The sequence below is a fragment of the Rhipicephalus microplus genome, chromosome 3 (genome assembly GCF_043290135.1).
Source record: "Rhipicephalus microplus isolate Deutch F79 chromosome 3, USDA_Rmic, whole genome shotgun sequence".
In the NCBI taxonomy this organism is placed as follows: domain Eukaryota; kingdom Metazoa; phylum Arthropoda; class Arachnida; order Ixodida; family Ixodidae; genus Rhipicephalus; species Rhipicephalus microplus.
In genome coordinates, this window is record NC_134702.1 from 166,790,775 (window position 1) to 166,802,792 (window position 12,018).

Below are 12,018 nucleotides of genomic sequence, written 5' to 3' on the forward strand. Positions count from 1 at the left end.
CCTTGGAGGTAGCATACAATAGGACAGTTGTGATTAATAGACAGACACCTCTTTGTGGGAGCAAATGACACGAAAGCATTGTGTACATGTATTATCCTATAATAATGCACTGCAGCCGTGCACCACGTCTCTCGTATACCCTGCGTCGTACAGGGCCGTTGGAAATCATCCTTTCATGGCCCGCTCGCCAATGTGATCACGCTTGAGACATGAAGCACCGGTAACTAACATCTGCCCCTCGTTCTCACCTCTAAAAGGAGCGCCAAGGTTTTCTAGCTTGATTTCAGTATCTTGGTTTATCTGGCTTTTATGGAAGCCACAGGCCTGGCAGCCCGTCCACGCGTTCGTTCAGCTCGGAAACCCGTACGAACTGTTCTGCGCCCTATGTTGTATATATTAGAATGCCTAACGGGAGCCACGCCTCGCATCTATATAGCCTATTGCACGTATTGTTGAATTTGTTCGTTATTTTTTGGGTTTTACCGTGCACACACCCCGATATGATTATGAGGAATGCCGTAGTGAAGGGCTCAGCAAATTTTGACCACCTGGAGTTTGTTAACATGAACCTAAAATCTAGGTAGTACATGGTTCCCAAAATATTTCGCCGCCGTTGAGTTCCTGCTGTGTCTTGCTCACTTCCTTAAACTCATGCGTGTTGCAATGTGGATAATTTCGTTAGTCTGAATACATTTCGATGCTTTCTCGTTATATCTAAGTATAATGCATGAACGAATAAATGAACAAATGAACTAACGAACGAAAAAACGAACGAACGAACGAACGAATGAATGAATGAATGAATGAATGAATGAATGAATGAATGAATGAATGAATGAATGAATGCCTCATCCGCGATACCGTTAACGGTCATAGGGCAACAGCGCCTTTGCAATGAGCGAAATCACTGAAACTGTTTCCGTTTCTTACAAAATAGCATACTACAATTCCGCAGTCAACAGTGAACTTTACACAACCATTCGTTAAAAAGCAGATTACGATTGCTAACCATACCACGACCACACCCCGACGAGATTTCACACGACTTGTTCGAGATCTTGTCCCGTTGTATTGTTCCGCACAACTCAGTTCGGGGGAACGACGCCATCACCGAGCGGCGTTCGCGAACCGCATCAGTAAAGTGAAACATCTCTCGGAGCGACTGCGGCTTTCTGCTCCGCGGAACGTTTTCTTCTTTCCCGCTTCGACACACGCAGCCAAGGCGCGTCTTCCTGTTATGTGCACGACCAAGACATCAAGAATGCGGTATAGTCACGACGTCATTTCCCCAGCTCGTTCACCTCCCGTCTCTGCTGCCACCACGCCAGCCGGCACAGCACAGTGTGCCCCACGCATCGGTGGCGCAGCGAGCGCAGCCCTGGCGACGACGATCTGATGTGCCGCTGCCGTCTCCCCCCATCGAGGGCACGGTGAGTCACAGCTCGTCGGGAAGCCGCCGCCGCCACGCTCCTTCCTCCACTTCCTCTGCCGCATGCGCCTGCTCCTCTTCCTCACCCGACGGCGTTGTAGTAGAAGCGGCGGCTCCCCGCTGCTATTCATCGCCGGCGGCCGCTGAAACTGGCTGCGGTGTATCCCTACACTCTGCTGTCGTCTGCTCCTGCTCGCTGTCACCCGCGCCGCCGGCTCCTAGGCCGCTTCGCACGCCGGCTCCCTGTCATTCGCTGCCGCCGACAGTACTCTGTCACCGCACACGAGTCAAGGAGCTGCAGTGCCTGTCCCCGTGCCTCTGCTCGCCGGTCGTTACAGTAGCGGCAAGCATGGCCGCCGCCGCCTCCGCATCGGCATCATCCGTGGCACGATCCGTGCTTGCGCTGCTCAAAACCGTGGCGCGCGACGTGCTCGCCGTTCTGGCCGTGGTCGCTTTCTTCCTGACGCCGGTAGCTGCGCTGCCATACACACGTGCCTACGTGCCCAACACTTACACGCTCATCAACTCCAACTGCTCGGCATGGGCGCTCCGCATACTCACATGGCTCCTGCTGCTCCCCGGCACCGTGTCCGTGGTGTTCGTGCTCATCGTGCTCCCTCCGCTGTGCATACCGCGCCGCTGGAAGTACAGGGCCGTCATCGAAAACTACAAGGTCGGCCCCCAGACCACGTTCCGCTGGGAGTCGCCCTTCTTCGACCGAAAGTACCGGCTCTGATGAGCCTGTGGGGCCCGCGCCGCCTCCGCTGCTGCCGCGTTCTCCGGCCCGGTGAAAATGACACCGACGCGGGAGCAAGCGGCACGGACGGTCGCTCGCTGCCTTCTCGTCGGTGGAAGACGCGAACGGAGGTTGGTGAACCTGTAATGGCTCGACATTCTTATTATGCATGATGTCGCGTTTCATAGCACTTGCCAGGACAAAAGTGCGCGTAGCATATTCGTTGGGAGTTGTCGATCTGATGCACATGCTTATTGCGTGGAACTCTTTTAATGCGACCTTTCCTGAAACATTGTTCTTGCGCTTCATAGGCACGCCATCTAAATAATTTGCAGAGCTTGTCAGCGACTTCAGAACGACCCCAATGGAGGCGTATCACGTGACTTCCGAAGCAATCATTTGGCATCTAATTTTTCAATGCCGAACTTTTCTCATGCGCACGGTGTTTACATTCCGACTTCAGATATGTTGTGCACACAAGTGTCATTTCTCCACCAAGTGAATGTTTCAATGAACTCTTCATACAAAATGCTTGACTTCATTGTTTGTACCAGCGATGCAACGTATTCATATTGTTCAGATAATAATCAGTTCCTGTAATCTCGCTTTATTTACTGCTGTCTTCCTTTTTCTTCTCGTGATGATGTTCTGCTCTGTGGTTAATGGAGTACTGGTGCACATTTCAGAAGTTTTTCAATTGTTGCTGTAAATGTGGCGTCGAGAATCCTAGAAAGCGAAGCGGGAGGCCTCTAAACGACTATAATACCGTAATTTCGGAAAACCACGTTCGGTTTTGCTATACGCTTTGTGATTACTTAAGAATTATTCAACTCAGTTTGACGCAGGTTTGGGTCAATCAATCAATCAATCAATGTTTTTTATTAGCATTAAAAATGTACATTGTGAGTAAGTATGCAGGAGGAGGTCCCAAGGTAGCAAACCGCAGGCGAGATCTCCTGTCATACTGGCCACGTGGTGACAGCCATTCATGACTTACCACCGGAAGCTTCTCGGCTGCTGTCAGTTGCACGTGCTGCACGTGAAAGAGGGTAATTTCGGTTATTTGCGCCGCACAAAAGCAGCAGAATTTGCAAGTCCTGCAAAGTGTGTCGACTCTTCATGATGATGTGCATTATGGAGGGGCGGGCTTGTGCGATCGGATTGAAGAAAGTTCTAAGATAAATTAAGACGCCTAATGCGTGTTTTCTAGTACAGGCGTGTGGTGAGCGATGCGAATGCATGTCGAAAAAAATAATCTTTCGCAACGTGTGAAAATCGTGTCAACACTTTACCAAAACTATCGCCTACGAAGCAGAAGCTACTGGGTTGGAAAGTTGGCGCAAAAGGTAGATTTCATTTTCTCCGAAATTTTCATCTACAGTCATTCATCTTACGTGATGGATAGACAAACAGGGATGGGTCGGCTCTTTGAAATCTTTGCGAATTTCAACAAGCCGATCACCACGTTCAATAATGGCAATGGCTCATGTAGAGTTTTTGACGGGCACGCTTCATTCGAATTCACCATCACTCTTCAAATGATACATGTCGAGGCTTACTAAGTTTCTTGGTTGCAGTTTGGGGGCCACATTCATGAACCAACTCGTCAATACGTCATTTTTTTTCGTCGCCCAGCAGTCCCCACTAATGATACCTGCATTGTCACAATAGTCTGTAACTACGTTCTCACTGTAAATTCTCGCGTGCGATGTTTGTCTTACCTACAAGTCACCTTCTGTCGTATAGATGGTCGCAGAAATAGCACTTCCCTACTAGTACAAATAGCCATTGTACTGTCATCGTAAGAGCAGGCAATAACAAATGACATACTAGTGCGAAGAAAGTAGAATCTACGTATATCCGCTGAATATCTACAGCTGGACCCTGTATTGATTGTTTGAACCGATTCGTTAAAAAAGATTCCAGACGGTATGTTAGCAAGTTGGAGACGTGAGGCGATCGGAGTAATTGCTTCCTTTTCTCTGTGCTGCTAGTCTAGCTATCAAACACGGGCGAAAAAAAAAAAACACCTTGCTTTACATCATTTGGTAAAGGTCAGGATGGAACGTAAGAGCTCCCATCTTAGCTTTTCAGCGGATTGTTTAAGGTATAAGATTTCTTCACGTTTTCAAGCTTTTCACTTGATTCCACTCATCGATAGAGTCTCCCGTTCTGGATATTTGCAACAACATATTTTTGTCGATTGATTAAAATTTGCAGAAGCACGACTCAAATGTACGACTGCTAGCGCCGTTGAGACACTATGAAAATTGTTTTATTTATTTATTGACACACAGAATCACTCTCAATATGGCTTCTTTGAAGATGACAAAATAAAGTTGGCAAATGCAAGTAAATGGTACACAACCACAGGTCCAACCAATTGAGCCTGTTAGGCATTGAATCCAAGAAAAAGAAGTAACTTTTGAGTCTTTTTTGCGAGTTCCGACTATAGCCACAAGTTAAACTCTCTTTCACTAGACAGGTGAACTCTCTTTGAAAATCATTATACATTCGTCGGGGAGCCATGGCACCAAAAAAAAAAAAAAAATCAGCGTGTGTCTCTTAAGAGGGCCTTATACTTGTCAAGTTAGGACTCAGCGAAAGCAGTAACGCATCATACAGTGTACAAGAAACAACAAATTTAGCTGTGCGGATAAGTTTTTTTTATTGTCCGGGTCAAAATACTTCTACATAACGCGCTCATATTTTCACACAACTTTTCATCTGCATGTAATTCTTTGCTGCTGTTAGAAGTACCAGCGACAAGTTTTCTTCAAGGTGGTCACGGCCTATTTTCTCTTTTTCATGTGTCGTGTCTGCGGTGCTTGCAACTTGGCCACCAGAAACTGCTACGCATGCAGTAGTCTTCGCTTTCAAAAACAATGGTTTTTTTTTCTATTTTTTACAGTGAAGAGAACAATAGTTGCTACGTGGTCATGGCTGTGTAGAAACAGTTGCGCTATTCTTCTCGTAAATGCTCGTCCTTCTCTGGAAATACCTGTTTTAGGCGTAACGAACTTCAAATAGCTTTTTTTTTTTCTTTCGCTTTTACCAAGGTCTTTGGGATGTAATCGAAGGGTTGAGATTACGGTAACCGTGATACTTAGTGTTGACTTTGTGTGTTGTATTTAAACAGTCATGGCAAACATCATCATGCAGATATGCCGCGTATCGGGTCATCGGCCTTTCAAGAGGGAGCGCTCAAGTGGAGAACCGTCATTTTTGCTTGAAAAACATGGCGCCAGATTGCAAACGACAAGACGAAAATGAGAAAACAAAAAAGAATGACGGAACAAGAAAACGAGGAAAAGGAAAGAATGCCAAATTTCTGTTGCACTCTATAAAATCTACTGAAAAGCTAGAAGCGTTATGAAAGGCTTAATGGACGAACGTGATTCATCGCGCTGTGCATGAGGTAAAATATGTTTCTGACATACGCACCATTTGGGTAATTTCTGACGTATGCACGCCTATGGTCGAAAATGAAGTGTGCTTAGCCGCCGTGTTTGCAAGCGTTTATAACACGCGCATTGATGGCCCTGACTGAAGTGATTGTACAGATTGTGGAATACTACCATGTTTTTTACAGACCACACACAAAAACATTGACGCTCTTGCACCGTTGCCAAGGGCAGCTGAAGGGCGTTAAAGACGAACCCTTTTGGCCAACTCTTCCACGTGGGAGCCCTTCGGAAAAAAAAAAAAAGGAACGCTTGGGAAGTTGGTTTTTGAAAGTTTAACTGGAACGAGTGGCCATCACTCGGGTCACATGGAATTGTGTTTTGGTGCTTCAGCGTTGCAAATTAGAGCGACGTATTCCAACGTTCCACACGCACCTTTCCCCGTGCGTCTATTCTCAAGCACGTTTACGGCCTGGACCTATTTCGCAGTGTTTCCTCGTCTGCGTGTATTGTGCGTGTCGCCGGTCTTCGACCGTATAACCCATTATGCAACTCCACAGGCCAGGACTGGGCTTTTCCTTGATTCAGGGATAAGCGATGATATCACATGCATTCCGTAGAAGTGCGTATGCTTGTTGCGCGAGAATGGTGACCCTGTTCTGTATATATCGCACTTATTTTTATTTTTTTGCTCTCTACGCAACAGATAGAGCCTCCGCATCAGAATGGGGCCTCCATATTCGAATATACCCCCATAATGCAGTTGAAACTACACCTAAAATGCGTGCATTAGCACAATCTGCTCCTTATGTCAGACTTCAGTCATCCCTACAACACAGAGCACCAGGAAGCGGTCAAATTCCTTAGCAATGGAGCATTTCGTGATGGGAAAGATGTGTTGATACGTTGGAAGTAGTTGGTGCATTGTTCATCATCAAGGTCTGTTGCCGTTCCTTCAAACGCAAAGAATACGCTGAAAGGTGATTGAATTTCTAGTTTAATAGTGGCTACGCGATCAGCAGGTTCAGTGTCTTGTCGCAAAATGGCCTTTAGGCGTTTTCTATTAACTGCTTGAGCTAAAAACCTGAGGAAAAAAAGAAAATGCATATTACAACATCGTCTGCACGGACCGTGAGCCATTTCGCTCATTGTTTCTCTGTTTCATGTGCCTCTGAACCTGACCTTAAGAAACTAAGCTGCATGTTATGACACAAATTTCTAACCCCCGAATGCAGAGATGTTACTTGACTCGTACTTGACTCGTTCTTGAATCAAGACAGTCTTGCCGGTCGCCATAAATCGTTCTCGAACTTGCGGATGACTTGAAGGCGACTTGGCTCGGTCGAAGTCAGGACAAGTTTCAAGTCAGCTGCGGGGCTAGCTTGAAAGCGACTTCACGCGTTATTCCAACATGGCCACCTCTCGAATGGACGTCGCGTGAAAAGTGGCCGCTTTTGAGTTTGCTTGCCTTGCCATAAGCGTAGCATTTTTTGAGGCGCACTGCCTGCCGAAGATTCTTGGAACCGCTTTACGTGACCAAGGAAATCCGATGGAGTTGTACGACGAGCAACAATTCCACGCTAGGTATAGATTCATGAAGAACGCCGTGGGGCAGCTGCTCGTTATGTTGCCGCTCCGGGAAAGTGGGGACAACCGAAGACAGCCCGTGCATCCAGTGTTACAGCTACTGATGGCTCTCAGGTTTTACAGCGCTGGCACATTCCAACCAGTCATTGGAAATTTCGTCCGCATTCCGTAGTCGACAGTGTGCCGTGCAGTCGGAAAAGTTACGCTACTCATCGCAAAGCACCTGTACGCGATGCTGGTGCGCTTTCCGCTGCCGGTGGACTGTTATGAAGTGGCTGAGTTCCTTGCGTTACAGGTTGTGTCGACTACGCACACGTGCGTATTAATAGCCCCGGTGTCGACAACGCCGAAGTGTTCCGTAACCGCAAAGGCTATTTCTGTTTTTCTATAACACGACAACATTTTCCGTCTCTTTCGGTAAAAAAAAAAAAATTGACTCGGTGCTGTGTCCGTTTGCCTCGTCTATCCTTTCGTCCCGTCTAGGGCGCTGTTTCTCGCTCAGAAAGGCATCGCTTGTAGCACAACGTTACGTAAAATTACACACCCATAAGAAAGAGGTGCCCCTATCACGGTTTTTTTTTTATCCGTGTCACCATCATGCAGCGATACATTGCTGCACCCCACGAGACAGAATTCTGCTGAGGGCAATGTCCTGACCCCCGCTTTTTCTCTTGTTTACCAAGCTCAACAAAAGGATACGAATCACATTTGTTCCCAGAACTTGTTTTTTTTTTTTCATAATAATTGCGACCTAGCCCGTTACAGGCATGCACACAGGCGAACAGAATGGCAAATACCATGAAAATCGCGCCACCTCGTGAGCCAGGTCAGCACAAATACATGCCATGGCGTTCGATTGAAAAAAAAAAAAAAAACGACGGAAGAACCCAACGCGATGCTTGTTTCGCCTCCAAACAAGCAACCGTGGAGAAACGCCCCGCATTTGGGTGGCCACTAAAACCAGTGGGCAACGAACGCTTTACAGAAGCAACACTGCGCATCGCTGTGGCGGCAGGCACCACGTGCCGCTCGTTAGCCGTAAAATGGCAAGAATATGCTTGTGGCCCTTCGTTTTTATAGTTGTTTCAAAACGCATGGTTTTGTTTTATGTAATGCATGCCTTACGCGAACAACATCATTATTACCCTCGTTAGCAGGCGTGCAGCGTGTTTCTGCTTTGAAGCTCGTTCTTGACTTGACCAAGCAAGACAGCCTGAGCATCTATGAAACGCGAAGGCTGACTTGGGCGTTTTGAAGTCCGCTGCTTGCTTCACACCGACTTGCTCAAGTCAAGTCGAAGTCGCGAGCCAAGTAACATCTCTGCATTCGGGGGTTACAGTCAATCAATAATCCACCGTTCCTTCCTTGTCGTCCGAGGCACAGACGTCATCCGCCAAAGACAAGCTGCATTCTGACGTCATCCGCAAAAAAAAAAAAGCTGCATGTGAGAAACCCATTGTCCTTAAGCTTCGGATAGTCGTGGGGTCACAGCGTTGTGCGTTTTATGCCCTCGTGGCCGCATCATGAAAGCGGCGGAGGCAATTAGGGTCCTGTATTAGGATAACTAAGAGATAAAATTTTTGTGCGGAGCCGTGAACTTATATACGCCATACATCGCTGTAATCGTTGAGTAATTAAATTATTCAATTAGGCAGATATTGAAAGCTACGTACGTTCCGGGGAACTAGGAGCTAATTGAGTGACAGCTGCAGCCAGTAATTATCAATTCCACGTGACAATGTTGATCGCGTTTCTGCGCTCGTGTGTCCATTTGATATATATTTTTGAATTGCATCAGGTATCATAGTTCAATAATACATCTGCTGTAATGATGAAAACATGACTACTGAACGGACAGTGAGTGACGTAGACACAGTCGACCACAAAAGTTTTACGTACCACGCGAGCGCGCGGCCCAAAAACTCTTCGCGACATTTACGTTATGTAAGCGCCAATCGACGGCCGCGCGGCGCCCGAGACGTTTCATTCTCTTAAACAATGTCTACTTTCTGACTTAGTAGAAATAATTTTCACCTTTCGCTTTTTGTTAACGTGAGGTGCTTTTTGGCATCTGCGTCTATACGTGCTTCGGCCTCGAGAGCAGTTTGTGAGCATAACTGTTATCAGTCACAAATTTTATCACGAAGTGATACTTAGCAGACAGAACGCCATTTGCGGCACGCCGCGATAACGTTTATCCTGCTATAAAAATAGAAATGTGACGTTCGTACTGCAGATAAGCGCTTTGCGTAAAAGCTGCGAACTCAACAATGCGCTACGCGGCAGTAGAAAATGGGAAAGTCAGTGAATAAACACAAGAGCCGTTTGCGGCCTAGCACTGCGGTCGACAGTAGATGGCACATCGCTATATAGATGGTGCGGGCAGGCAGTTTGACAGGCACTCGCGTGTTCCACAAAATTCGTGGTTGTCTGTACATTGATATGTGGGGTTTAACGTCCCAAAACCACAATATGATTATGAGAGACGCCGTAGTGGAGGGCTCCGGAAATTTCGACCACCTGGGGTTCTTTAACGTGCACCCAAATCTGAGCACACGGGCCTACAACATTTCCGCCTCCATCGGAAATGCAGCCGCCGCAACCGGGATTCGATCCCGCGATCTACGGGTCAGCAGCCGAGTACCTTAGCCACTAGACCACCGCGGTGGGGCGGTTGTCTGTACATTGTTAGTGAAGGTATTCGCTCTTGCAACTCTTTGTTTAGAGATAACGCGGTACAGAAAACACCGTATATGGTAAAAACAGCAAACATGGTGTCTTCATATACCTAGAATGAACAATAACTTTGGCTAATCAAGCCGACGTTTTCGTGAAACGTCAATTAAAGTAGAAAAAAAAAACGAACGGAAAATAGGTGTTCATAAGCTTTGATGAGCAGCTACGACAAAAACGTTTAAAAAAAAATTGCTACTTCATGGCATCTAGAACGCCCTGCTTGCTGCGAGAAGACGCTTTGTAATTAAGAAAACGCGAAAAGAAAGATGGGGGTGGTGACGCAACTTTCGAAATCGCCGCGACAGTTGCCGTGACGTAATTTTTATGGCGCCTGCTAAGGCGTACGTTACAACGCAATTTCAGGGATCCACAGACGCAACGTGCCAAGGTTCGTAAAATTTCGTTGAGGGAATGTGCCTAAAGTACCACAAAACAAACAACGGTTTAATATCCGTGATGTCACTATCGAAGATTTTGGAGTGAAAGTTAACAGGAAAATATTGAAATGGATCGTCAATATGTTATTAAATTTACCGTTACTTAACCACTGTAGAATTTTCACGCTATAATATATCGGTTGAAGCAGATTCACTGTTACACCTTGTGACCCTTTATGGTATGCCAATAAGTGTGGTAGACAAATGTGCCAGCCATCATGGCTGTTTCGCGAATCCCCAGAAGGTTTTGCTGTGCCCTCGCTTCTGAAAGGAAAATAAGGTCTCAAAGGGCTGTATCCTGAGGCGGTGCTTTTCGGCGACAGTGTTGCGTTGCGTGACGTATACAGGGTGCCCACATAACTTGAGCCAAGAATTTGAAAGTGAATAGCACTTAGGGGGCGAATTGAAGCAAACGCATACTACTCGCACTAGTCTGTAGGTACTCAGGCTATGTTTTATTTCTCCCATACTAATTAACTAATCACCCATTTTTTAGTTATGGGCTGGAAACTCAAAGTATAAACACTGAGATCTAGAGCATTTTCAGAAACCACCTACTAAATTGTTACCTCTACGATACGTCCCGCGCTGTTATTTTTACCACGTTGTAAACAAAGCCCGCGAAACGTAAAAAGAAGCCGTGTGACGGACCGCGATCGCACTGCTATAGTGCTCCAATAGGCCTTCTTTACAACGCGGAAAAAAAAAAACAGCGCTAGACGTATCGTACAGAAAACAATATAGTTGGTGGTTTCTGAAAGCGCTCTACATATCAGTGTTCATATTTTTGGTTTCCAGCCCATAATTAAAAAAATTGGTAATTAGCAAATGTGAATAATTAGTATGGGGAGAAATAAAAGATAGCCTGAACACCTACAGGCTAGTGCGAGTAGTACGCATTTGGTTGAATTCGCCACTGAAGTGTCTTTCATTTCCAAATTTCTGGCTCATGTTATATGGGACACCGACGATCGATCACTTTGCGTGACGTGAGACGTCGCGTGTCCAATGACTGAAGCGACTATACTCACGCGCCTACTTTCAACCAGCCAATCAGCGGGCTGAAATGCGGTAACTGCAAAAGCGACCATCTCAGAATACGGGGCTCGCTGCAATCATTGGCGGATGCGTCGCCTGCAACGCCCAAATGGTATAACCCGGAAACGGCGCGCCTCGGGAGTTTTCACCCGCCGCAGCTGTCGTGCTCCAGTTCGGTCACGCTATGCTAGTATACAGCGACGGCAGCGCGTGCTCTTCGAGTCACTCGTAACGCGCTGCTTGTTCATCACGCTCGATCGTTTTGCTGGGGTGCGTATGAAAAAGCAATAGCAGAAAAAGGCAGGCTTATACGTTGCACTTATGATTTATTTATATTCTGACACGGACGGGTATGGGACTTCGGGTACTGTCGAGTTGCGTTTTCACGGGCTCCCATAGTCTAAACGAGCATGCATTGAGGCTATAGTTCACGGAGAGAAAAATAGGTGCTGCGCCTCTTCCTACGATCGGTTCGAGTAGTCTTTTAGCAGTGTTGGTAATGTGTTACCGTTCACGCTATGTGGTTTTCGTACCGTGGTACACACGCTGCATGTGTGTACCACGGTCCGAAAACGTTTTTAGTAGCGTGGGGTGGTCGGTGCGTACGTTAATGCAATAAGATAATAGTGGCGAAAACAAGTTGGTGTGCGC

General features: G+C 46.7%; 1 protein-coding gene across 1 annotated transcript in view; it reads left to right on the forward strand.

Moving 5' to 3' along the window:
* The first annotated feature begins 209 nt into the window (after positions 1–209).
* LOC119183526 (uncharacterized) overlaps positions 210–12,018 on the forward strand; it is a 59,783-nt gene continuing 47,974 nt past the window's right edge. Inside the window, exons 1-2 of the mRNA XM_075888145.1 lie at positions 210–220; positions 1,160–2,296. Coding sequence (XP_075744260.1) covers positions 210–220; positions 1,160–2,165 — 1,017 coding nt within the window. The 3' untranslated portion in view covers positions 2,166–2,296. The remainder of the gene's footprint in view (positions 221–1,159; positions 2,297–12,018) is intronic.